The following is a 27,641-nucleotide window of genomic DNA, read 5'->3' as shown; positions in this document are numbered from 1 at the left end:
GAAGGTATCGAATTGAATCTCAATTTGCTGAATCTTATTAAACCATTCTTGGGGAAAAAAGATTTCAATAAAAATTTAAAAGGGAGAGAAGCAAAAAGCCTGCAAACTAGAAAGTAAAGTGAGATGGAGCCGTAGTTCCCGATTTTGAAGCAGTCAGGTGGGGGTGGTGGGGTGTTTGTTCTTCATTTGAAAGTCTGGGCTGGGATGCTACCGCGGGGGAACCGTCTGTCATGGAGTGTAGATAGGCAGCCGGACATTCAGGCAAGGATCATGAGGACGAACCTGAAGTCTCAGCCGCAAGTTTATTGCCAAGGCCGCCTCTGAACCCAGCATCCTTTCTTTCCTCCTGCCGAGCAGGACTAGGCCCCAGTGCAGTGTCCCCCAAGCCTGTCTACTCACTACCCTAGCACACATCACCTCTTCAGATCCAGGCTACACACCCTGGATCCACTCCTTTAAGGTGTAGATGTCAGTAGTTTTAATATATTCACAAGTTTGTATAACTGTTGCCACTGTAATTCTGGAACATTCTTATTGCCCCTAAAAGAAATCCTGTAATCATTAGAGTTTAGATAGTAACTCCCAACCTCCCTGCCCCCAGCTCCTGGCAACCACCAGTCTACTTTCTGTCCCTATGGGATTGATTGATTCTGGGCATTTCATATAAATGGAATCATGCAACATGTAGCCTTTTGTAACTGACTTCTTTGGGATGCCTTCAAGGTCCATCCATGTGGTAACGTGTATCAGCACTTATTTCCTTTTTAAAGAAAAAAACTCGTTGGAGTGTAGTTGCTGTACAATGATCTTCCCAGGTAGCTCAGCTGGTAAATATTGAGTTATTTTCTACTTACAGCAAAGCAAATCAACTGTGTATTTACATAGATCCCCTCTTTTTTGGATTCCTTTCCCAATTAGGTCACTATAGAGTACTGAATAGAGTTCCCTGTGCTATACATTCAGTTCTCCTTAGTTATCTCTTTTATTCATAGAATCAGTGGTGTATATATGTCAATCCCAAATCTCCCAATTCATCCCACCCCCATACTTCTTTCCATTTTATGGACAATTGATGTTCCACTGTAGGGCTGGGCCACCTTTCTTTATCCACTCATCAGTTGATGGACACTGAGGCTGTCTCCCCTTTCCTCTGTTAGAAATAATACTGCTGTGAACATTCAGGTACACATTTTTGCTCCCAGGAGTGGAATTTCTGGGTCCAGTGGTAACTCTCAGCCTTTGAGGAACTTCCAAACTGTTTAATGGCTGCACCATTTCACATTCTCACTAATGCTGCATGAGACTTCCTGTCTCCCCACATCCCTGCCAATACTTGGGATTGTCTGTCTCTTTGCTTGTAGCCATCCATGTGGGGGTGGAGTGGTGGTATTTTGTAAGGGGTCTGTGGCGGCCCCAGAGTTTAGGGGGGCTGGCCCCACCTCTGCCTGCACTGTGACCTGACCTTGGTGTGTCACCTGCCAGCCCCGATGGTTAGTGGCATCCTCAGCAGTGTTACCAGCAGTCTCAGGCCCTCCTGGCCCCCGCAGATGTGTGGGGTCCTCTCGAGCATAGTCTGATGGCACTGCAGATGCCTTCCTGAGTGACAGGATCTGTGAGTGGTGCTTCAAGAACCCCTTCATCATAAAGTGGGTGTGGTATTGGGGGCTTCCCAGCCCTGTGCTGACCATTGTCACAGCAGAGTGTTCCTGGGGTCCTGCCTGGTTTCAGGACCAGCTGAGGGATGAGGACAGAGGTTCACCTGCTGCCCCTCGCATGGTCCTTGCAGACCTGGCTGAATCCCCTCAAGCCAAGGTGCGTCTTCAGCCCAGCGTGTCCCCATACCAGTCCAGGAAGGTCCGGATAGCACATAGGGGCAGCAGGCCTGCTGATAGAGCAGGGGGTTTGGGGCCTTTGACCCCTGTAAAGGGATGAGTGATGATGGGTCCCCTGTAAAGAGGCCACAGAATTGGCCTCTGACCTCCCTGTTGGAGGGACTCTCTCTGTCCCCAGCCTGAGCCCTGTGTTTCCTGGCTGCTGGGGGCGGGGGGTGGGGTAGGGTGGGTGGAGCCTCTGTCCTGACCTGTTCACCTGGCCTCTTGTTTTCCCTATGAACAAGTCCACCAGTTCAAAAAGAAAGAGACTGAACTGGAAGAGGAAAAATACATCCAGCTCTCCCTGCCATTGTGATGGCCTGGCTTTTCTACATAACATCTGGGTGGCATGGAAAAGAGGGGTTTCCATGGTAACCAATTACAGCTCATGATTGGTGGGAAATGGCAGAAATATCCTGTGTGTGAAGTTATGCCGGGCAGGCAGGCACAGACTCAGGGGCTGCTGTTTTAATTTCCTGGGGTGATACTTCTCCAGGTAGAGGTGGCAAGTGGGCTTGTGTATAGCTGCTCTTCATTCAGCCTGGTGAGGCCCGATGTGACTCTGCTACCTGGGCATGCTTGGTGAGGTCTGCAGGTACCTGGGGAGGCCTGAGAGTTCCTGGTCGTACCTGGAGGGGCCTGTTGGTGACTGGTGGTGCCCGGTGAAGTCTAAGGTTACAAGACAAGGCCTAGTGGTACCTGGTGGCACCTACTGAGGCCTGGTGGTACCTAAGAGGACCTGATTGTACCTGGTGAGACCTGGGGGCTCCTGGTAGTACCTGGTGGAGTCTCAGGGTGCCTGATGGCATCTGGTGAGGTCTAGTGACACCTGGTAAGGTGGTGGTACTTGGTGGTGCCCAGTGATGACTGAGGTCACAAGATGAGGCATGGGGGTGCCTGGTGAGGCCTGGTGAAACCCAGGGATACCTTATAAGGTCTAGGAGTGTCTATGAGGCTGAGGGTGCTCAGCGCTGCCTTATGGTGCCTAGGGGTGATCAGTGGTATCTTCCAAGCCGATGTCACACCTGCTGGAAGCAGTGTCTCACTTCCCTGGGGGCTGGACTTGTGTCTAGATGCACAGACAGGTGGGAGAACCTGCACTTCTAAACCTCCAGAGGCCACCTGTGGCCACAGAGGGGCCGCCCTCTGTGACCTGAATCTCTGTGTGCGAGATGGTCCCTTCATCGCCCTGGGCTGGCCACGCCGCGAATGTGCACACCGGCAGCCTCTTGATGCGGAAACATTAGCATAATGAGCAGTTTCTAGTTTCTGCAGCCAAGCACTTTCTCGTTCTGATTAAAAAACCAAGGCCTTATTATTCTGGAATCTGTCCTTTTTGGCAATTAGCACTCATTAATACAAGTTTCTTTCTTTCAACACACGGATGTCTGGGGGCATAGCACCTTCCTGGGTGTTGGCGAGCATAGGTCAGCCCCGGGCACAAGGACACCCTCATACTCACTAAGGGGCTGAATTAGTCCCTTTTAAAGTCCTATGACAGCCTGGCTAAGAAATGCTGTCCAACTCCGCTTCCATAGACCTGGTTCTGAGCAGCGTTTGGGTTGGCAGCTCAGCTAGCTCACTGAACAAACTCGCCCACCCCTGCCCATCCCTAAATTTGGCTTTGTGTCAATTTTCAGATTTGACGTTGGTGATGAGCTCTGACTTTGAAGGGCACCTGTCCTCAGCCCTCGGTTATCTAACTAAGCAGGTAGGAGGACCCGGGGGCCGGGTTCCCCTGCCCTGCGTGTGGCCACGTCCTGACCTGGCTCCATCCTGCCCAGGCCCAGCGCACGCTCAGCCCTGTGCCCTGGCTGAGGGGCGTGCCCTCCCCAGCCTTCCCACGCTGAGGAGGCAGAGGACAAGGTTTGCCAGGGCCCCTGCCAGAGCAAGCACTTGGGTGGAGTTGGCGCCTTGACGAACTTTCCTCTTCCGGGCAGCACATCTTCTGAGCGAGATCCAGAGGCAGCCACAAGTCAGCAGCTTTCCTCGTGCACACATCACGGCATTTGAGGCCACAAGGCTGCTTTCAAATAGACACATCCGACTGAAATAGGGGGCGGAGGGGGTGGGGGGGCAGGGCACAGGGCTCAGCCGGAGCAGCAGGTGTGGGACTCTGTGCCCCACGGGAAGCCCCAAGGGCTGAAACCCCTATCCCTCCAGACCTCAGGACTGGCAGCCGCGGGCTTAGCATCACTCACCCTGGAGTGGGAACTTCTGTGACCCGGAGGGCCGTGCTGGGCCTTGGACACGGTGTGTGGACACATTCCCGGCCCTGCTGTCCCCCGCCTGGTTCCCTCTTGGTACCAGTGTTTTATTCTGGGTCAAAGCAAAGTGTGATGGAAGACCCCTGAGGCCATCATCTCTTTGGGGACTCAGTGTCCCTCCTGTAAGCGGATTCTTTGACACCAGCTTGTCATCAGCTGGCCATGTATGGGAGAGCTCCTGGGAGGAGAAGTGGGTCCTGACGGGTGAGGTTGGGCCTGTTCTTCTGCGGTGCTAACAACAGACATGAGTTGGCCTTTGAAGGGGACTTAATGAAGGGTTCCATTCCTCTTTGGAAGTTGGGATTAGCGCTCATTACTAGGAGAGCATCTCCTTGACCTGGAGTGGGGGTGGAGAGAGCCCCCCGGTGGAGGCCCCCACTGACCCTCTTCTCTCTTTCCCACACAGTTCCATGTTCATCCGCTGGCCCGGCTGCTCCCTAGGAAGCCATGCTTGGATCCTTATAGCCATGTTTCAGCTTGCCCTGGATCTGCCCGCGTGTGAGTCCCTGGGCCCGGGCCCCGAGTTCCGGCTACTGCCTCGGCCACCCCACCGGCCGCCTCGCTTGTGGAGTTTTAAGAGTGGACAGCCCGCCCGGATCCCCGCACCCGTGTGGAGCCCCCGGCCACCCCGCATGGAGCGCGGACACAGTCACGGACAGATGCCAAGTCCCCGGGCCCGACGGGCGCACAGACCCAGGGACCAGGAGGCCACTCTGGGGCCCAAAGGGGGGCTGGCCAAGCCCCCAGCTGCTGCCAAATCCAGCCCTTCCCTGGGCTCCTCCCCCACCTCCTCCTCCTCTGCAGGGGCCAGCGGGGCCCCCACGGACCAGCAGGCCCTCCTGCGGCGGGGGAAGAGGCACCTACAGGGGCCCGCTTTCAACAGCTTTGACTTCCGGGGCAGCAGGCCCACCACGGAGACGGAGTTCATTGCCTGGGGGCCCACCGGGGAGGAGGAGGCCCTGGAATCCAACACATTCCCGGGCTTTTACGGCCCCACCACGGTCTCCATCTTCCAAACGCGGAAGACAACTGTGGCCTCCGCCACCACCACGGCCACAGCCACCACGGCCCCCTCTGTGACACTGCAGACTCAAGGGGTCACCGAGCCCCTGGACCCCAGGAGTAGGATCCCGGTTGGGGTAAGCACAACGGAGCCTTCCACCAGTCCCAGCAGAGACAGTGGCCAAGACAGCCAGCCCCCGCGGGTTCTGGGGGAGACCTCAGGTATGCCCACCTCTTCTCTGGTTGGGTTTGGGTTGGGTGGTGCTTTGGGAGGGTGAGGCTTACAAGTGGTGCTGGGATTGTCCGTTTTCCAGCAGGAGCACCTAAAGCCATAGTACCTGAGGGAAAGACGAGGAACTTTGTGTCCATGAACCTGCCCATGTCCATGTCCTGGCAAAGATGGGTTATGCTCTATGAGGAGGGGCCAGGCTCTTCCTGTGGATTAAGTGAGAAGGGAGAGGGTCTCTCCCTAGTAGTGACCTAGAGGTGGGCATGTACCCACCCTGCCTGTGTAGGGGGTGTCTGAGCCCCACCAGACATGGAGCAGCATCTTCTCAAATGCCAGAACTTAGTCTCTTGGACCAGCCTGGGAGTCAGGTGTGAGCATATCTGCTGATGGAGGTAGGGTGTGTGGCATCTTCAGAAACCTTCCAGGATGCACTCCTCTGGAGAGGCAACTACCAGACCGACCCAGAGTTAGGAACTACCTTAAACAGCAGGAGAGATGGAGGCCAGGTTATCAGGAGGAATTCCCTTCAGTGTTAGCTGAGGCTTTGCACATTGGCTCAGGTTCTGGGTTGTCTTATCCCTGAAGTCAGGTTAGGAGGTGTTTGGAGGATGGAGATCAGATAGATGGCTTTGGTTCTTCTGCCTGTGTCATTCTAGGTGAGTGCAGACAATTAGCATTTCTTGGTTTTGAATATGCTGCATCGTCATTTTTTTCTTTCTCAACTCCTCCAATTGCTTCAAAGGGCCCTTGGAAATCTCCCAGGCCAAAGCACTTCCCTTCTTTAGTAGCCCCCAGTATATACCTGGCTTCAGGCTGGCAAAGGGACAGCCCAGAATCCTGGACCCATTTGTTCCCACCCACTGCTAGCATCCTTGGCTTCTATGAACAGGCCATGGCCCCAGGCCTCATCACGACTTTCAGGTTTAGTCTGGAACTGTCCATGCACATTCTTGACCAGTGGCAGTATTTGCTAACTTGTAATACAGGACGCAAATTCCAGGGCATAATCAGGAAGGGGATGGGGGCACTGTGCAGCCTCCCCCACCCCCGGCTTGCCTCTCCACTTCCTTGGGGTTTGGAGCTGACACGGGTCCTCTTCAGAACCCAGAGGACAGAGAGAATTGCTCCTCAGGGTCCCTGTGCAACCTGATCGCCACGCTGTCCCTTATGGTCAGTAGTTGGACAGGTTTCCATAGAGTGGGTGGCTTTTGTTCCATGACCTACTTCCTCCCTTCACCTGGACAAGAGAGCTGCAGTTTTTATTCTGAGCAATTCTTCCCTAGAGAGCACCATATCTATGGAAGCAAAGTCAAGCTCCATCTCAATGCTGGGGGCCATGGGCCAGGATGGAGGGATGGAGGCTGTGAGCTTGGGAGCATCATGGGTGAGGGTCTGCAGAACTGTGCTTCATCCATCTCCCCTGTAGCCTCCTTCTGGAATCCACAGACACACAGAGCCTGCCGTTCATTTCTGTGCCAGGCACCGAAGAGGCAGTTTACAAAGCATTAGTTTTTACCTCAATAAACTCCCAAGCCATCATCATAATAGAATTTAGTGGTGCATTCATTTATTGTCATCTCCCTGCCTACGTCACTTACTATATAGATGTGGATGAGAAAACGAGTTCCCATTTCTTCCAAATTACATTTGTTATTACTAAAGTTAAACACCCGGGACACCATTATAAGGCTTAGCAAATTAATTCACAGTACATTGGATATTGCTAATCCAACTCGACAGATGCTTATCTTGGAAAAGATTTATGGTTCTTCATAATATAATCTGGTGCTAGATTAATTTGTTTAGCACAACAAATTTAAATGGGGGAAAATATGTGTGTTTGCTTTTAATGCAGAGAAATGCTCATTCTGGGAAGTGATACTGGATGCTGAGGAGGGGCACCCCACCGTCCTCAGCTTCAAATTCAAGGCGAGAAAAGAGAGAATATGCAGAGATGATTCCCCTAACTTGGCTCCTCCGTGCTCAACTGGTCCTACAAAAGTGACCCAAGCCCCAGAGCATCAAGAGCCCAAGCAGGGGTCCTGAGAATCCCCCTAGTGGTCAGATGCAGACCCAAGCCCCCCCACATCTTTGGAGTATGACCACTACTCACACGTCTTAGCCAGGATTTAAGGCAGCAAGGGTGGCCTTGGGGATCCCAGAGCAGTGGTCTGGGGGGCTGTGCAAGCTCTAGTGAGCAGTACCTGCTTCTAAGCTGCAGATCTGCTGAATGTAGCTGGATGATTCTGGGAAAGTTCTCTTCTCTCTTCACTATATTTTCTTCATCAGCATAATTAGAGCTTCAAAATACCTCTCCTAAAAGGTTGCTGTGAGGCCTCCATAAATCAGCCCTGAGTACAAAACATGGTGCCTGGCAACCAAGAATCCTCCATCCGCACCAGTTGTTTTTATACCCAGCAGGAGTGACTCCAAGGAGAGGGTTACAGATGTTGAGGGCAAACAGGCCCAGACTTGCCCACTCACTGCACCCCGAGTCTGGAATTAAGGCTTTAAGAAGAGATACAAAGAATTTGCTAAGTAAATTCCGTTGTCCAAAGAAGTCTCTGGAATCAGACTTAGGGAGTTATTTTTTTAATAACCTTATTTATTTATTTTTGGCTGTGCTGGGTCTTTGTTACTGTGAGGGCTTTCTCTGGCTACAGAGAATAGGGGCTAGTCTTCATTGCAATGCATGGGCTTCTCATTGTAGTGGCTTCTTTTGTTGTGGAACACAGGCTCTAGAGCAAAGGCTGGGGATGGACTTAGTTGCTCTGAGGTATGTGGGATCTTCTTGGGATTGAACCTGTGTTTCCTTCAATGGCACATGGATTTTTTTACCACCAAGCCACTAGGGAAGCCCTGGGGAGTTGTTTTATTTTTCTTTCTGTAGAGAACTGTTTAGAAGGGGAATGTTATGTTTTCCTTTCTTTGTGTAGCACAGACATTGGTGGGCATAGGAAGGGCAGGTGGCTGGTGATTTGAAGCCCTGTGAAATCTGTAAGAAGGTAACATTTTATAGAAACACTACTGGAATTGTCCAAGGGCCATAAAGTGGTTGGGAGATCTCTCCTAGTTTTAGTGTGATGGTTAAGAGTGATGCAGCCTGATGCCAATTCCTGGCTTCATTTATATTAGTTGTTTGAACCAGGACAACTTGCCTCTCCTCTTTGTACATCGGTGGGAATTACATAATAAACCATCTCATAATGTTGTAAAAATTAAGTGAGATAGTATATGCCAGATGCTCAGTGCCTCTCACGGAGCTTCCCTGGTGGCTCAGCAGTTAAGAATCTGCCTGCAGTGCAGGAGAAGTAGGAGACTCGGGTTCCATCCCTGGGTTGGGAAGGTCCCCTGGAGGAGGGGGTGGCCACCCACTCCAGTATTCTTGCCTGGAGAATCCCATGGATAGAGGAGCCTGGCGGGCTACAGTCAAAATAGTTGCAAAGAGTCAGATACAACTGAAGGGGCTGAGCATGCCTGCACAATGCCTGTCACAAAACAGCTCCTCAGGACGTGTTTGTTGCTTTTACTATGAAAATGATGATGGTGGTAGTGACGATGACGATGATAGAGATAGTAATGATGATGATGGTGCTGGTGATAGATGGTGATGATGGGGATGATGGTGGTGGTAGTGACGATGATGGTGATGACAGAGATGGGGATGATGCTGCTGCTTAGGATGTGACAGTGATGCTGATGATAGGGATGATGTAGATGATGGTAATTATGATGATGGAGATGATGGTGCTGGTGGTACTGATGGTGATTGTGATGACAATGATGGTTATTATTCTTAGATGATCACTGGCTTTCTGCTCCACTTGCTCTTCTCCTGGTGAGTTCATTTGATGAGGTCATTAGATGAGTTCCCCAGGCTCTCATCACTGACCTTGGAGCTCCGAGCAAAGATGTAGATGATGCTTAGCCAGGAGCTGCTTGGGATGGAAAATCACCTGGCTCAGGTTCACGGAAGCGTTGAGCTCCAGCCTCGCATGATGCTGGCAGAGGCTGCGTGTCAGACGGTCAGAAGTTCACCTGAGGTTGGAGGGAAGGGCTCCCCACAGCAAAGTGCCTTCCTCCTGTGACAGCCCTCTTGCTGGTTGTGTTCCGAGTGTAGAATCACAGAGTCTCCTGGGGGGGAAAATGGAAAGTCATTTCCCAGGCTTTAATCTCGATCCTCAGAAAGGGAGCCATGGGGAATTTAAGGCAGCTGGTGTCGGTCCCTGCCTTTGCTCGCTGTGGGATCTCCTGGGTGCTTGGCTACGGTTATTGTTTCAGCCACTCCATCATGTCTGGCTCTCTGTGACCCTGGATTGCAACACGCCAGGCTTCCCTGTCCTTCATCATCTCCCGGAGTTTGCTCAAATTCATGGCTACAGTTAGTACTCAGTGAAGATTTCCCAGCCCTGCCAGTCCTTGACCCAGCCTGCTGGCCCCTGGCCCCCAGCCTACACAGATACAGCTGACCCTTTTCCTACCAGCCCTCATTCACAGCTCTGGGAAGGTGCACTGCCCAGGAAGCCAAGGTCCCCATCGTCATTCAAGCTTTGTCCCCATTTGGATCAATCACAGATTCGTGACGCCCGGCAGCTCAAGGATGCAGTGGCTCAGACGTCTTCCTGGCTCTGCCTGGTGATTTTTACATTGGAATCCACTCGTGCGTTTCCAAGGGTGATTTCCAGGTTGCTTTGTCCTTGTCACCAGGGGCCTTCAGTGTCCTCTTTGTGGGATGGGCTGGTGTCGTCTTCTGTCACCCTGATGGTCATCTGACTTGAACCAGGAGTGGGGAGACCTTGGGACCAAGTTGTATAACGATGGAATAGTTTCTAGATGCCAGAATTGGAGGAGAAGGGAGTGAGAGGCAGATGGAAGGGACAGAGATGTGGTCTTCCCCTTCTGTTTGAAGCTGCAATGGTGGTTTAAATGCTGAGCCCCTTTTAATTAACTTGCTGGGTGTTTGCTACCAGGGAAATGAATCCGTCCTTAATTTAAAGATATTTGAAACAAATGACTCATGAACTTCAAAAGTTTTGAGTGGCTTAATTGGTATAAAAGCACCAACGGACAAATGAGCATGTGGAGCTTTGCTAAACATGCTAAACTCTATAGATGACGAGGCTGGTCTCCAGGGTCTTCATTGGGACCTCTGGGGTAGATGGGGTGTGGCCTGTCCTATTTGAAGTGGTTCTGCAGTGACCCATCCTGGCCACAGGCAGGGAGCCAGTGTGTCTGCCGACAGTTCCTGGACCTGTCCAGCCTCCCCAGGCACTTCCTTGCTTTTGCTGAGCAAAGCTGTGTTCACACCAAGTGGATAAATGAGCTCTGACTCATTAAAGCCGACCTCGGATTCTCCTGGAGATGACTCTGTCACTGGGTTTCTTTTATGCTCTTCACATGCTTCCTGCTCCAACCTATTGCAATTAGTGCTTCTTAAGTTCTGTTTCCCTCAGGGTTTCATTCTCCTTCTAAGAGCACCTTGGGATCAGTAAGGTTCTTCAATTCTTGTGGAACCCAGGTGCCTATACTGCACTTTCTGTCTGGAAGCCAGGGCCTTCCACACCCCTGGACTGTTGTCCTCGTCAGGCTCTGGGGAGCTGCAGGAAGAGGCCTGGATTGATGCCTCCTCACCCTGGAAACCAGTGTCCTCTAAGGGTGTCCCCGGGGCTGCCGGCCACCCAGGGTCTGGGGGTTGCAGGAGACACACCCGATAGGACACATCTCTGCTCCATGGGAATTGCACTCACAGATCCATCTGATATACGGTGGACTGCTGAGTTTATGATTTCATCCACTCACAGGGGAATGATTCTAAGTATTGTGATTCAATATTAGATAGAACATCATTTTTATTTGACTATGTTAAGGGAACCAGTCTCAAGAGTTTTCTAGCTTCTGATCAATTGCTCAGGAAACTGTTCATTCCTTAGTTGACATTAAATGTTGCACCTTGGGGTGGAGAGGGGCCAGGAAATGGAAGACCCATCCCAGTGCCCTCTTTTCAAGGAGTTTAAAAATCTCTCTGGGAAAGCCAGACAGGCAAGGGCACAAGAGAGGCAAATGACAGTTAAGGACGCTAGCGGGCATGTCACAAACACCACGTAGGCTACAGCTCAGCTGTTATTCTGCAAAGGCGGATCGGGGAGGAAGCCTGCCAGCCAGGGGGCTGAGCAGTGTTCCCAGCAGTTCTCAGGTGCAGGCGAGCTCCAGGGTCAGCAGGCAGATGCTGGGAAGGGGGTTTCAGAGCCACCATTCAGGGTGAGATGTCACCCCTCCTGTTCCCTCCCTCCCCCAGCCCAGGTGTGGCCCTGGGTTATAGTAATGTGAAATGGCCCAGGTGAATACATCTGGGGAGAAACTGTGCCCTCACCTGCAGCAGGTAGGTTCCCAGTGAAGCCCAGGGCTCCCTAGAGACCCAGCTCAGATCCAGAGACCCAGTTCCAACTGCCTCGGGGTGGCGGACATGCCTTGTGGTCACCAGGCCTTCGGTCTTTGCTTTCCATGTGGTTCAGCAACTTAAGTCTGCTGCTTGTTGTTGTTTAGTTACTCAGTCACTCCGACTCTTTGCGACCCCATGGAGTGTAGCCCTTCAGGCTCCTCTGCCCGTGGAATTCTCCATTTCCTACTCCAGGTGGTCTTTCTGACCCGGGGATCGAACCCTAGTCTCCTGTGTTGGGGACCGATTATTTACCACTAAGCAACCAGGGAAGCCAAAGTCTGTTGTTAGGAGGTGATGATTGGCGGTGGTGGAGGAGGAAGCTTACTTTTCTAGAAGTTTTCTTCAGCAGCAGGGATGCTGAGTGTGTCTAGGGAGCCGCATAGGGGATGAAGCCAGAAGTGGGAGATGCTGGGGGTGTGCAGCAGAGAGAGCCCCTGCCTTGACCGGACCTGCCCCGGGCCCTGGCCGCCCGCCTGCTGGCCAGTGGTGTGTCCTCAACAGTACACGTGACCTCAGTGGGTCCTGGCTCCCCTGCCTGCAGAGCTGGGAAATGCCTTCTGCCCACCGAGGCCATCCTGAGACTTGACCATGTTGACCCTGGTGGAGCGTGGAGCTCCTGGGAGGGCCTGGGTAGTGCTGACGTGATGGAGTCCACCTCCTTTGGGGGATGGAACAGTGCCAGTGCTGGGAGAATGCTGCTTATTTTATGTCCTTCAAATGCTCCCCAAAGGTGTTGACAGGAGGAGGAGGGTGTTCAGGTGCTCGGCCAGCTCTTCAGTGACCCTTCTCTGCCCTGGAAGGGTTTCAGCAGCCGGAATTACCCCCTGCCTCCCAAAAAATCAGCAGAACCTGCCAATGAGGCACATCAGCAGCCCATGTGTGGTTTGGGGGACATCCTACCTGGGGGAGGTCACGGGCTGGACTGTCCTTTCATGATGGCAGCTTGCTTCTCTGCAGACACACCCTGCACACCTCCCCACCCCCCAGTAAATAGCCAGGAAACACTTCCCATGCTCCATGCTCAGCTTCACTCTCCTTGTTCCTTTTTTTTTAAATTTTTTTTATTAGTTGGAGGCTAATTACTTCACAACATTTCAGTGGGTTTTGTCATACATTGATACGAATCAGCCATAGATTTACACGTATTCCCCATCCCGATCCCCCCTCCCACCTCCCTCTCCACCCGATTCCTCTGGGTCTTCCCAGTGCACCAGGCCCGAGCACTTGTCTCATGCATCCCACCTGGGCTGGTGATCTGTTTCACCATAGATAGTATACATGCTGTTCTTTTGAAATATCCCACCCTCACCTTCTCCCACAGAGTTCAAAAGTCTGTTCAGTATTTCTGTGTCTCTTTTTCTGTTTTGCATATAGGGTTATCGTTGCCATCTTTCTAAATTCCATATATATGTGTCTCACTCTCCTTGTTCTTAAACTGCATGGGGGTAGGGCTGGTGGTGCTGATGTTGAAGGAGGCTGGTGGGCCTGGGCCCCGCCCTCCTCACCCCCAGGCCAGGGCCCTTTCCACGACTCTGGGGAGGCCAGGGGCCCTCACCACCACACACCCCTGTTGCCTGAAGCTTCAGGACATCCTGATTTGAGGGGTGTGTGTGCTTCGTCACTCAGTTGTGTGTGACACTTTGGGCTGTAGTTTCTCTGTCTATGGGGTTTTATGGGCAAGAATGCTGGAATGGGCTGCCGTGCCCTCCTCCAGATCTTCCCGACCCAGGGATCAAACCCTGTCTCTCGTGTCTCCTGCATTGGCAGGCAGAGATTTGGGGGAGTCGGGTCCAGAGTCCAAAAGGAAGCTGACTGCCTTATTCATTAGGATAATCTGGGCCCATGTGTGAGGTCCAGTAATAAAAGAACCTTCCGTTTCCTCTTGGGCCTTGATGAAGCTCCGTTGTGGTGGTGGGGGGTGCTTCACCAGTAGAGCCCAACCAGGGTGGATGGAAGGGTCACATGCCCACATGATGTGATCTCACACACTGTCCGGAAGGGCCAGCAGCTCAGGCCCTGGCCAGGACTCTGGGGGCGTGTCCTGGGGCTGAGAGCAGAACCCCTGAGAGGTGCACACCTGGGTCCCCTTCTGTCCCCACCTGCACATGTGGGGGGATGCCAGTGTCCTCTGTGGAGACAGGGCGGGAGGAACGACTCGGGGGGACAGTAGTGACTGGAGGAAGCTGGGCCAGGTGGAAGATGCCGGGGGCAGGAGAAGGAAAGACCAGGGCTCTAGGTCAGGATCCTTGCTCCATCCAGATAGAGCCTGGGTTCCTGCTACACATTTGCCAATGTTCCCTTAACTCACTTGCGATGTACCTTTCTATAGAAAGTACAGCCTGCCAAAACATTTGGTTCTAAAAACTCGTGCAGTGCCCTGACTGATTCAGAGGCAACACGACGGAAGGTTACTTAGAATAAACGCTGGTCTATGCACAACTGGGAGGCAGAAGGAGGGGCTCGAAGGGCCCCCCCCACCCCCCTACCCCTGGCCTCACCAGGAATGTGATGCCACATGAGCTGAGATGGGTGTGTCTTTCTGGGCCTCGAGGCCAGTGACTTTCTGAAATGGGGAGCAGCTCTCTGGGACAGATTAATATAGTTTCCTTCCGATGTGCGTGGTGGTCAAGTTCTGGAAACTTTGGTGCTTTTTAACATCGTGCAGAAACATGGTGGATCTGTGCATGGAGCTGAAGGAGGCGCTCCCGGCTCAAGTGTTCAGAGCCCAAATGTGCGGCAGGACAGGGCATCTGTAGTCACGCAGGACAGAGGGCCGTCAGGGGACACATGTCTGTCCCGCATCCTGCAGGACAGGCAGCATCTCAGCCTCAGCCAACTAATGCCCGTCGTCATGACAACCAAACATGTCCCCACATTCCAAGATGCCCCAGTCCTCTGAGAATCCTGGATATACCAGAGGTAGCCTTGCACCCCGTGAGTCCCAGGCCCCTCCCCGACCCAAGTGCTGCAGATAGATGGGCCAGCTTTCTTCTGAGCTTGAGTGTCCTGGGGCCAGAGCATTGAGTCAACCCAAACTGGGGGCAAAAACCAAGAGAAGTTCTTTCTTTCCCAGTTCTGGAGGCCAGAGGACCAAAATGGAGGTGTGGGCAGGCCGTGCTTCCTCTGGAGATTGGGGGGACCATCCTTTCTGCCTTGTCCAACTTCTGGGGGCTCCAGCATCCTTGGCTTCTGGCTGCATCCCTCCAATCTCAGCCTTGTCCTCATAAGACTTCTTCCTTCTGTGTGTGTGTCTCTGTTTATGAGGACACCTGCCATTGGATTTAGGGTCCAACCTGATAACCTAGATGGTCTCATCTTGAGACCATTAATGTAATTATACCTGCAGAGGTCCTTTTTCTAAATAAGGCCGTATTGACAGGTTCTAGGAGTTAGGCTGCCTTGGGGGCTACCAGTGGGAGGAGCTTTCGTTGGCTCTGGCTGGCGGTTGGCAGTGCCTGGGGATTTTCTCCTGTAGAAGCAAGGAAAAGGCAGCTTCTGTCCATGCTGGTCTTGGCAATGACGAGGGCCTCTCCTGTGACCCTTCACCTGGTGAGGTGAGCTTGGCATCATTGCCTGGTTAAGTAGTGGGTCAACAGACATAGAAGAATCCATTCCAGCTGCATCCCCTCTACCAGGGCTTTGCATCCACCACCTGCCCAGTCAAGCTGGTTCTTGGCTTCTGTGATGGCTTAAGTAGTAAAGAATCTGCCTGCAATGCAGAAGACGCAGGAGATGCGGGTTTGATCCCTGGGTTGGAAAGATCCCCCTGGAGAAGGAAATGGCAAATGGCAAATCACTCCAGTATTCTTGCCTGGAGAATCCCATGGACAGGGTAGCCTTGTGGTAGCCTTGTGGGCTGCAGTCCATGGGATCTCAGAGTCAGACATGACTTGAGCAACTTGAGCACACACTTGAGCACACACACACTTGCCAAATTCACAGAGCATTCCAGGCTTTTTATGCTGCCTTCTATCTGTAAGCTGATACCAATGGCAGCCCCTTCCACATATGGAAGTCAGTTTCTCCTCTGTGAGAGCCTTTGCCCGAGGCTGGAGGCAGTGCTGGGCATGCAGAACGGCCGTCTGGAGTGCCCCCTTTAACAGTCTTCTCTAAGCCACACCAGAACTGGCCCTGCTCCTGGCAGAGACTCCATCAGAAACGAGCCCCTTACTGTTTCCTATGAGATCCAGGCTTTATTGGAAATGTATATTCTGCCCCCATGGGGACTGGGTGGACATGTAGGAGGCGTGGACCCCAGCTCCAGGGCTGGCATCGCATCCAAAAATGTGGTCAGGGGTCAGCTGCCTGTTTGGCAACACTGGGACACACCTCTGGCCTGCGGAGGACTGGCAGATTAGTGGACATCAGACTGGGCACTGTTCCCAGAAGCTCAGGAGACGATGAGCTGCCATGGATGACAATGCATGACCAATAGCATGCCAGCTCTTCTGGTGTCTCAGCAGTAGCTGAGGACGGGCTGGTGCCACCAGCCCATTATTAGGAAAACTGAAGCATCCGGGCAATGAACACACTCTAGTCTGCCCTGCTGCTGCCATGAGCTTCCATGAGGTGGGGACCATGCTAGGCAGGTGGAGGGAGGAGGGCGGCTTACATCCTCAGGGTGTCCTACAGACTCGTGCCCACTGTCCTTCTGGCCAGATCCTCAGATACAGGCTACAGTCCATAGGGTCGCAAAGAGGAGGACACGCCGAAAGTGACTGAGCACACATGCTGGCCACAGAAGCAACTTTCCTGCAAATGTCAATCTTGGCCACATCTCCTCATGGAGTTTTCCACTCCACCTTGGGCCTGGGGCCCCCATACTTCCCCTAGCCCACCCTCCTGCGGGCTCTCTGTCATCAGAACCAGCCTCGCTGGACCTGTCACCTCTGTCCTGGCTGCAGACCCCCCCCAGTCTCCCCATCAACCCCTAATGGTCACGGGACCTGTGGACCCCCAAGGCTGCTGCTGCCACTCTCTTCTCACCCTGCCCAGCTCAGGGCCCATTGTTCTCTCATGTCCCAGGAAAAAAAAAAATCATTGAAATAAATTACACATCAACAGCTAGAGATGGATCATTAATTAATACACTCAGCTGTCTCGGCTTCCTACCCGTAAATAGCACCTCCAGTGAATGGATAAGTGGCCTGGCTCCTGACCCCAGTGCTGACAAGATCTCCCTTTTGTTGGTCAGAGTGAGAGGAACCCTGGACAGGGTCTGTATCCCCCTGGGGGTCACACACTCACTGGGGCACTCAGGTAGTCCAGCTGCAGCATGTGGGCTGGGCTTCTCTGTAACTCAGTGACCTCTGCAAAGATTGTATTTCCAAACAAGGGAGCAACCTGAGGTCCTAGGGGTTAGGTCTCCAACTGAGCTTTTGTGGGGAACACAAGTCAACTAGAAAAGCTTATCATTGGATTTAGGGCCACCTAGATAATCCAGGATGATCTCATCTCGAGATCTTCAACTTAATCGTATCTGCAAGGACCCTTTTCCCCAAGGAAACTCACATTCCCAGACACTGGGAGGCTAGGACTTTAGTGTGTGTGTGTGTGTGTGTGTGTGTGTGTGTTTTAATTTTTGCTTATTTTTAATTGGAGGATAATTGCCTTACAATATTGTGCTAGTTTTGTGCTATACATCAACATGAATCAGCCATAGGTATATATTATATCCCCTCCCTCTTGAACCTCCATCCCATCTCCTACCCCATCCCACCCTTTTAGGTTGTCACAGAGCACTGGTTTGAGCTCCCTGCATCTTTATAGAGGGGCAAAGTTCAACCCATAAAAATTTCCCCTTCTTCTGGCTCCTCCGTTGCCAACCAAAAACAGCTCCTCCCTCCTGTCTGTATGAGCTTCCCAAGTGGCGCTGGTGATAAAGAACCCGCCTGCCAATGCAGGAAATATAAGAGACGCGGGGTCGATCCCTGGGTCAGGAAGATCCCCTGGAGGAGGGAATGGCAGCCCACTCGAGTATTCTGGCCTGAAAGATCCCATCGACAGAGGAGCCTAGGGGGCTATAATCCATGGGGTTGCAAAGAGTCAGATGCAACTAAAGTGACTTAGCATGCACAGACATTCTTGTCTGTGTGGCCCCACTAGAGCAAATCCTTGAGGAGGTGGGTGTTTAGTAAGACTGTTGCAGAGGGAAGGGCCTCCTTATCACCAGGAACAGAAGTTTCTAGAAGTTTCCCTTGATCACACATGGATTGTTTAACAACCTGTTGGAGGAGGAGATGGGAAAGAAGAGAGGCATGTCTGCTGCATGTTTGTGGCAGAGGTTCTTGTAAAGTTTGCTGTTGTTGTTGACTTTGGCTTTGGGGAAAAAAATGACTCTGCAAGACACTGAAAGAGAATTCTAGGCTTGGCATAGCCAGTCCAGAAGCCAGGATTAATCTTGCAGCTCACCTAGCCTAGTGCCTGGAGAAGAAGTAGGGAATGGGAAGCACTTAGCTTCCTCTTGATCTCATCTCATTTTTGCACATTTTAAAGACAAGCAAAAACATGAGCCACAGCTTCTCCTACTGGATATGTCTATCCCTGGCAGGCATGCTGTGCTACCTGCTGGTCCAGACACAGGAACGATGTGGGGCCTCCTCACTCTGCAGCTGGAGAGGGTGCCATGGAACCCGAGCCCCGCCTTTTGGGCCAGAGCCAGAGCCTGAGGGGAGGACGCCTCCCCCAAGGAGGAAAACACCTTCCCTTGCTGAGGCCACACCTGTTGGATGGAGGCAGCCCTGTGCTCCTGTAGAAACAGGCATCTCTGGAGCTTCTGTCAAGTGCAGGTGGAGTTGGGCATCCAAAGTTGTGCAGAGAAGGACAAACACTGCAGCCGCCTTCCACACTCTGTCCTTGAGCAGTTCTTGTCCCTTGAGTGGCTGGATCAAACCTTGCCTGCACTCCTCTTTTTCCTCCAAGGAGAAATTATGTCCTCTTCCTTGGGTACTTCTCTTTAGTTTCACTCATAGATTCAGCTCCCAAAATTAAAAGACAATTAAAAGAACCAGAAGTGGTTCTTCTGCCACAAGAACATTTTATTGTTGTTGTTTATGGAAGTAACTGAAGAGCTAACATTTGCTCAGACTCTTTCCAGATGTCATCTCTGGGGAAGAGCTACAGCCTCCTCTTGGCATTTTAAGTGCCCCCCAAGAGCTAAGAAAAGTAAAAAAATATATCAAAGCATCCTTTTGTAGGCTTTATATTTGACTTTCTCTGTCAATGATACCTGAATAAAGCTGAAGAGAAAGCAAAGATAAGTTCACGACAAGGCAGGCAGGCAGGTGGAGGGACCGTGGGCACAGTCAGCCTGCCATCATGTCAAGTCAAAGTTGCAGGGACAGCTTGAGAAGGAGGAAGAAGCAGGTGGTTTAAGGGACCACAACCCCAGAGCTTAGCTGGCGATGTATGGAAGTTCCCGGGGCAAGCTCGTTCCAACACTGGGTGCTATTTGTATGGATTTCCGGAAGGACCAGCTCCTGCAGCGTCCCAGCCTCCCTGGGGCAGCAGAAAAGGAGCTCAGACAGTGGCCTCCTAGCCTGGAGCTTCTAGAAAAAAAGACAAAGTCACATCGGCTCTGGAATGGTGCCCTCTCCCCATTCTTTGTCTCAGGTCTGAGCCTTTCTGGAGCACTGGGGTCTCAACATCTGCTAAGGGGCTTGGGGGGGGGCATCACCAGCAGTGTCGTCTCCAAGCTGCCCATCCTCCGAGTTTCCTCCCTGGAGGCCAGCACTTCCCCGTCTAACCTCAGCTGTGACAGCAACAGAGGGGGAGCCCCCAGAGCCTTGGGGTAGCCAGGAATGGACATGCCCTCCAGTGAGAAAGGCTTCAGGGGGAGAGTGATGTGAGTGTGTTCTCCCGCCCCAGGGGTTGATGGAGTGCATTTCCACAGCCCCCCAGGGTGCATTTCAGCCATACATCTGCTCAGAGGGCCCCTGACACATGGGTCTGGGGACAGATGTGTCCCCCTCTTCCCCAGAAAGCCTGAGAAGGGGGTTGCATAGTGAGGTAGGACCCTGGGGGTGAGAGTGTACAGAAGAGGCCATTGCAGGTCCAGAGAACTCTAATGTCATCTCATCTTATTTATTTGGCTGGTCAGGGTCTTCATTGCTGCGTGGGACTTTTCTCTAGCTGGAGTGAGTGGGGGCTACTCTCTAGTTGCAGTGCACAGGTTTCTCATCGCAGTGGACTCTCTTGTTGCGGAGCACAGGCTCCAGAGCACTTGGGCTTCAGTACTTGTGGCACGTGGCTCAGTAGCTGTGACTCCCGGGTTCCAGAGCACAGGCTCAACCGTGGTGGTGCACAGGCTCAGCTCCTCCGTGGCATGAGAACTCTTCCTAGACCGGGGATCGAACCAGTGTCCCTTGATTTGCAAGGTGGATTCTTAACCACTGGACCATTAGGGAAGCCCCGGGCTCATCTTAGGACTGGGCCAGGATGCCATGTGGCTGACCTGGGCAAGTCAAGCCTCCCGGGAGAGGGTGGGGGAAGGACTGGCATGTGGATGCTGAAGGGAAGCATCTTGTCCCAAAGTTCTGCTCCCACCCCTGCTCCAGTCCACCGGCTTTCACAAGTCCTGGGAAGTTGTGTCGGGCATGGCTGGGGCTCATAAGGGAGGCCCCTCAGAACTACGCTTTGCCCACAGACAGCCTCACGAGTGCCAGCATAAACAAGAGCGTCACCCTCACTCTGGGTGGCCTGTGGTGCGTGGTGCCATCCGGTACAGAGCAGCTTAGTAGAAGCATCTCAGGAGCGAGGCAGCTCACTGCTCCCCCTGGAGGACCTGGGGTGGGCCTGGAGCCCTGGGCCTCAGTGTGCACTCCTGTAAAGTGGGGTGACCTCCCTGCCAGGTCTCCCTTGGCATGAGGGTAATGGACGCTGGAGCTCCTGGTGAGATACGCTGCATTGCCATCCTTTCCAGAGCATCCCCAGGAGATCCTCGGAGCACTTCTTTCCCCAACATCCATCTCAGCCTGGATGTCTACCTGTGGCCTCTCCGGCTCCAGTGTCCTCACGGATGAACTGAAATAGGATCCGGGACTCTTCTCTGCCCAGTGGGGTATTTCAGAGAATGTTGGCATGAAGAACAGTTGAAAAGCTATTGAAATACTTTTACCTCGGGAATCTTCATGGGATTTTCTGGCCCCCTTGCTGTGGGCTGCTCCCAACCCAGTCTTTCCCCTTCTGCTCTTGGTGAGATGAGCTCACAGGGTTTGACTCAGTTTCCCTTGATTTAGTTATTTTTGACTGTTTATTGATTTGGCTAAGCTGGGTCTCAGTTGCAGCCCTTATAGCTGGAGGATCTTTAGTTGCAGCATGTGCGATCTCTTTGGGAACTTGAAGTTACGTCATGTGGGACCTAGCTTCCCCACCAGGGATCAAACCTGGGCCCCATTGCATTGGGAGTGTGGAGTCTTAGCCACTGGACCACCATGGAAGTCACTGACATTGTTTTATAGAAATGAAATGCTCTCTTCAGACTGCATGCATGAGGGAGACTGTGGCTCTGTCTTTGCGCAAGGCCCCAGTGGCCCTGAGAACCATCATCTCCAGATCCCTGATGTAGAAGCAGGGAGGGAGACAATGTCCAGGGGAATCCCTATTGCTTGTTCTTTAATTCATTCATTCTTTCAAACCTACGGGAATATATGGAGTGCCCCAGTCTGTGATCAGAGCTGAGGCTTTAATAGTCATCGGAATAGTCTCTGCCAGGCCCTCAGGTCTTCAGGGAGTCCGTGACTAGCCCAGTGGGAACCAAATACAACTGAGCAGGTGCCTGCCCTGTTCGTAGAGGCCGTTCTGGTTGTTCTGGAAGTGCGGTGAGGAGGGCTGACCCTGCTCCCAGGCACAGGAAATCCAGTGGGTGTGACCTGCAGGGAAGGTCCAGGGTGTCCTGACCCGCTCCTGGGTGTCCCCTCCGCGGCCCAGCAGGGGCAGGACGAGGCCACTGTGACTTGTGCCACTTCCCAGATTCCAGAGAAGATTCTAGTGTTGTGATCTGCCCACAGCCATCGTCTGTGTCAGCCAGAAATAGAACGCGGAAGAGTCTTGCTCTGATTTCTGTGCTCATAATTCTAGGGCAAGCTGCCCTTACGAAATGTGGATCAAAGGAGTCAGGGTGGGAGTGGGGAGGGCAGAGCAGATCAGTTCTCTGCGAGGGCTGTGCCGTGATCGCCCGGCATCGCCGAAGCGCCAATTAGCTGCATTTATAACCCATCACGTCCAAGTATCGACTGGGTTCAGCCCAGGGAAAAAAACGGGAGCAATTTGCTAAAGGCCCTTTCAACCATGACAATGAAAATCTACATACGGACTCGCAGATCTCCGGAACCTCAGGTGCTGGTTCCGGGGGCAGGACCGGAAGGTGCCGACTGGGATGCTGCACCTTCCTGGAAGGAAGCCACACATTATGTGAGCCCCAGAAAATGGCGGGGTGTCCCGTGTACAACTCCTGCCTTCAATATTAATAATTCGGATGTACCTCGTACCCACCAAAAGCCGAGTGCTTGGCTTGAATGAAATCTTGTTGAACTCACAGCAGTTTTAGGAGACAGACATTCCTCTGATCCTTATTCAGCAGTGGCAAAACCAGAAGCCCAGAGAGGTTAAGTGACTTGCCCAAGGTCACACAGCCTACAAGGATTGAAGTCGGGATTCTGGGCTTCAGGGATTGTATTGTAATGCAATGCATTTTGTTGTCGATAAGTCATATCTGACTCTTTGCAACCCCATGGACTGTAGCCCACCAGATTCCTCTATCGATGGGATTTCCCAGGCAAGAATATTGGAATGAGTTGCTGTTTCCTTCTCCAAGGGATCTTCCCAACCCAGGGATTGAACCCGGGTCTCCTGCATTGCAGGTAGATTCTTTACCACTGAGCCACCAGGGAAGCCTAATGCACTGCACTAGCCTGGGCCTTTTCTACTTCAATCTTCTCAGCAACTCTTTGGAGTCTATAGTACAGACTAGGAAATGGAGACTAAAAGAAATTAAGGAGTCTGTGACTGTCACCAAGGTTGACCCCAGTGCTGGCCTGGCCCCAAAGGACTGCTGTTCCCAGTGCCCTGGGCCTCTGAACACACACACATAGAGTCCACCGTCCCTTGGCTATCCTTGCCTAAGCCTCCTTCCCCTGAATCCTCCCACCCTGGGGCCCTGGCCTGCCTCCTCCTCTTGGCCCAATCAGACCCATTCTCAGGGAGCCTCTGTTCTCAGCGGCTAGAGCCCAGCTTCTGTTGCTTCTCCCAGAGGTGTGGCCCCGGGAGGTCCCAGCGAAGACGCTTAGAGCATCTGAAGAATGGGAGGGGGCGACAGTGCATGAGAGGAGCAGGAAAGTCCCCACACCCCAACATTGCAGCACCCCATAGCAGCTTTGGGAAATGCAGACCCTTTCCCTAGCTGCCCAGGGATGAGCTGCACATCCTCAGGCAGACGGAACCAACGACAGCCCCATTGCACGTGATCTCATTCTCCATCTCTCTGGGCAGAGGGACTCACAGGGCTGATGCCCCGTACGATGTGTGAGCTCTCCGTGAGCATCCTTGGAAGGAAGAAGAGAGGCAGCCCCAGGGAAGGGCCAGAGTGGGGCAGCTTTCTCACCTCCTTCTGCACAGGTTCCAAGGTCCAGGGGCTTCCTCTGCTCCCAGAGCCCACGAGGGTGCCTCCCCTACCTTCCTGTGTCCCCCTCACAGGTCGACTGGTCCATATATGCTGTCTGAACCTCCACCCATCTCTGCTGGGTACATGGACAGGGGCTCAGCTAGTTAGTAGAGGTGGGGGCCTCCCCAAAGGCCTTCAGTGGGATCCAGGGATCCTCACTGCTAGACAGAGAGGCTGAGAAGAGCCATTTGGGTTCAAATCACTTCAAACTGGATGGCAGCCTGTCTCCTGTCCTGACTCTCTCTTCTGGGAGCGGGAGGGATGGCGTGAGGCACACAGGGTCCCAGGGTTGGGGCTCTGCCTTAGAGGAGTCTGTCACCCCACCACCCTGGGAGGTACTCAAGGGCAGGCGTGATGTGTTGGGGGCCACCCATCCCTGCATCTCTGGGTCAGCAGCCAGCTCTGCCCGGCTGTCTCCTGAAGGTCCTAATTCTCTGTCCTCTATCCTGGCCACCCCCGGCCAATCCAGGGGACCAGGCTTAAGAGAAGAGGGCCAAGTCTCCTCAAGTCCAAAACCCAACTCCGCCAGGTCCTTGCTGTGATCGCCTGACTGCTCTGCACCTCACCTTTCTAACCTGTGGAATGGGGATATGAAAAATGCCTGCTTCATAATGCTGTGAGGGCAAAAGGAATCAATACTTGTAAAGGACTCAGAACATGTCTGGCACATGGGAAGAACTATAAAGGGTTTCTTCCATACAGTTCATAAAATAGCTTGCATACAGTGGCATTACTACTCCCCTGCTCAAGGATCATCAATGGCTCCCCACTGCCTACGAAGAAAGAGCATGCTCCCTCACTGGGCTCAAGGTTGCAGTCACCTACACGCATGGCCTACAGGGACCCTCCTCCTTCCAGGCCTGGCCTCTGCCTGCAGGAGGTGTCCTGCTCCAGAGGCTCTGGCCACGGATGTTCCCCAGCACAAATCTCTCTCTAATCCCCTGTAGCAGGAAGTGATCTCTTCCTTCCCTTCCCTGCTGTGCTTGTCTACAGAAAGTCCTGCAAAATAAGACTGAAATGAGACCCTCCCTTCCTAGCTAGCCCCAAACCCCATCTGAGCTGAGCCCTGATAAGCTTTCTTTTTTCATCCTCCATGTAGAACATGGAGAGTAATTGTACCTGTGGTGCTCTGTGCGTGCGTGCATGCTAACTTGCTTCAGTCGTATCTGACTCTTGGCGACCCTATTGACTGTAGCCCGCCAGGCTTCTCTCTCCATGGGATTCGACACGACAGCTGGGTGACAGCTCCTGGAAGCCAGGTGACCATCCCCCCGTGTTCCCCAGGCGAGAGTGTTCACCTGAGGTCTCATTGCTGCCTGCCGAGTTTTCTGGGGAAATAAGTCAAAAAGTTAATTTGATTTTGAACAGATTCTTAAATCAGTTCCCGAGAGGCAGAGATCAATTTGCATTTTATTTTTTCCTACTGAGTCATCTTGGCTGGTATTTCACACGAGTTGTTGGTATTTTCCGTGTTCTCTCACTGCACAGAAATGACCCTCCGAGCATATTTTTAAAAGAAGAAGCCATCTGAAGATGGGAAGGAGGCAGCGGGTTCTTCTGTATGTGTATCTTCTGTTCCTGACGGCACAGAGGGTTGCAGTGGCCTTTGTCTCCGACTTTGAGTTGTGTATTTGGTCAAAGGAACATTTGCTTCTGCTTTTCCACCAGAGTTCAGCATCTCTTCCTGTATCCTTGGCCACTGAGTATCTCCTAGAGGTTGTTGTTGTTCAGTTGCTAAGTTGTGTCCAACTCTTTGTGATCAAGTGGACTGTGGCACTCTGGGCTCCTCTGTCCTTCACCATCTCCCCTGGCATTTGCTCAAATTCATGTCCGTTGAGTCAGTGATGCTGTCTATCCACTTCATCCTCTGCTGCACTGTTCTCCTTTTGCCTTCAATCTTTCCCACCATCAGGGTCGTTTCCAATGAGTCGTCTCCTCACAGAATATAGAGTGGATAGTCATTCCTTTCTCCAGGGCATCTTCCTGACCCAGGGATCAAACCCAGGTCTCCTCATTTGCTGTTGAGCTACCAGGGAATCCCCACCTACTAGCGGCAGGGATCTGCTAGTACAGATCCTCCCCCAGCTTGGGCGTCCCCATGCAGAGCTCAGATGCCCTCATCTTGGAAGGTGGACAGGATATGGTGGGCCATAGACCCCAAAGAATGGAAAGCAGGGACTCAAGAGATATTTGTCCACATATGTTCACAGCAGCGTGATTCACAACAGTTGAAAGGTGGAAGCCACTTAAGTGGCCCTGGATGGATAAACAGATACACAAACTGGTCCATCCATGCAATGGAATATAATTTAGCCTTACAGAAAGAAGAATGCTTGCTGCAATACTGATGAACCCCAAGGACACTATGCTTAATGAAACAGTTCAGTTCAGTCGCTCAGTCGTGTCCGACTCTTTGTGACCCCATGAATCACAGCACGCCAGGCTTCCCTGTCCATTACCAACTCCCAGAGTTTACTCAAACTCATGCCCATCAAGTTGGTGATGCCATCCAGCTATCTCATCCTCTGTCGTCCCCTTCTCCTGCCCCCAGTCCCTCCCAGCATCAGGGTCTTTTCCAATGAGTCAACTCTTCGCATGAGGTGGCCAAAGTGCTGGAGTGTCAGCTTCAGCATCAGTCCTTCCAGTGAAAACCCAGGACTGATCTCCTTTAGGATGACCTGGTTGAATACCCTTGCAGTTCAAGACTCTCAAGAGTCTTCTCCAACACCACAGTTCAAAAACATCAATTTTTCAGTGCTCAGCTTTCTTCACAGTCCAACTCTCACATCCATACATGACTACTGGAAAAACCATAGCCTTAATAAGCCAGTCACAAAAAGACAAATCCTATATGATTCCACTTATATGATGCCCCTATAGTCATTGAACTCAGAGAAACAGAAATTAGAAGGGTGGGAGTCAGGGGCTGTGGGGAGAGAGAAGGGGAGTTAGTGTTTAATGGGGACAGAATTTTAGTTTGAGAAGATGAGAAAGTTCTGGTGATGGATGGTGGGGATGGTTTCTGGACAGTGTGAATATGCTTAATGCTATGGAGCTGCTTGCTTAAGGAAGATGAAGATAGATTTTATGTGTATTTTTATCATATTTTTAAATTATTTCTTTTAATTGGAGGGTAATTACTTTACAGTATTAGGATGGTTTTGCCATACATCAACATGAATCGGCCATAGGTGTACATGTGTCCCCTTCATCCTGTACCCCCCTCCCACCTCCCTCCCCCACAGCATCCCTCCAGGTCATCACAGAGCACCTGGATATCTGTTTTACACTGGATATCTGTTTTATATATGGTAACTAATGTATATGTTTAGGATGTGAAAGCAACCTAGATGTCCATTAGCAGATGAATGGATAAGGAAGTTCTGGTATATATACACAATGGAATACTACTCAGCTGTAAGAAGGAACACATTTGAATCAGTTCTGTTGAGGTGGATGAACCTTGAACCTGTTATACAGAGTGGAGTGTCAGAAAGAGAAAAACAAATACCATATATTAAAACATATATATTGAATCTGAAAAGATGGTACCAATGATCCTATATGCAGGGCAACAAAGGAGACACAGACGTAAAGAACAGACGTTTGGACTCAGTGGGAGAAGGAGAGGGTTGGGTGATTTGAGACAATAGCATTGAAACATGTAAGTTTTTAAAATAAAAAAAAAAGGACTTACAGGGTGAGGACTAGGGCATCCTGCTTCTGGCCCCAAATCTTCATCAGAAGCATTGGGAGCAGAAAGGCATTCTGGGAATTCTAACTGCAGAGTCACCATCAGACTCCACAGCTTCAGAGAAGGTGTGGTCTCTCTGCCGATGCACGTGGCTGGGGCCATTCCAGGGTGTGTCAGAGAAGGGCAGTGGCTGGTGGGATTGAGAGATCAGCCTCCTGCAGGGGACAGAGCTGGGCAGACAGGCAAGGTTTCTCCTGGGGATATGAGAGTGGGAAACTGAGGATTAGCTGCAGGGGTGGGTTGCATTTGCGGGTTGTGGTGGTTTTCTGGGCCTTCTGCAACAAAATGCCACAAACTGGGGGTGGGAGGGGGACTTACAGAAGCAGACATTTATTCTCTCCCAGTTGTGGAAGCTAGAAGTCTGAAATCAAGGTGTGGGCGTGGCCGAGCTCCGCCCCCGGAGGTTCTAGGGGATGGTCC

The 27,641-nt window shown here is 52.1% G+C and overlaps 1 protein-coding gene across 2 annotated transcripts in view; it reads left to right on the top strand.

Annotated features, from left to right (window-relative positions):
- The window catches only part of AJAP1 (adherens junctions associated protein 1), a 128,371-nt gene that overhangs the window by 58,407 nt on the left and 42,323 nt on the right, over window positions 1–27,641 (top strand). For both annotated transcript variants that reach the window (XM_043924471.1, XM_043924472.1), the window contains exon 2: window positions 4,545–5,362. In XM_043924471.1, coding sequence (XP_043780406.1) covers window positions 4,545–5,362 — 818 coding nt within the window. The remainder of the gene's footprint in view (window positions 1–4,544; window positions 5,363–27,641) is intronic.

Source organism: Cervus elaphus, chromosome 14 (assembly GCF_910594005.1).
Source record: "Cervus elaphus chromosome 14, mCerEla1.1, whole genome shotgun sequence".
Taxonomy (NCBI): Eukaryota; Metazoa; Chordata; class Mammalia; order Artiodactyla; family Cervidae; genus Cervus; species Cervus elaphus.
This window is presented reverse-complemented; position numbering and strand designations above follow the sequence as displayed.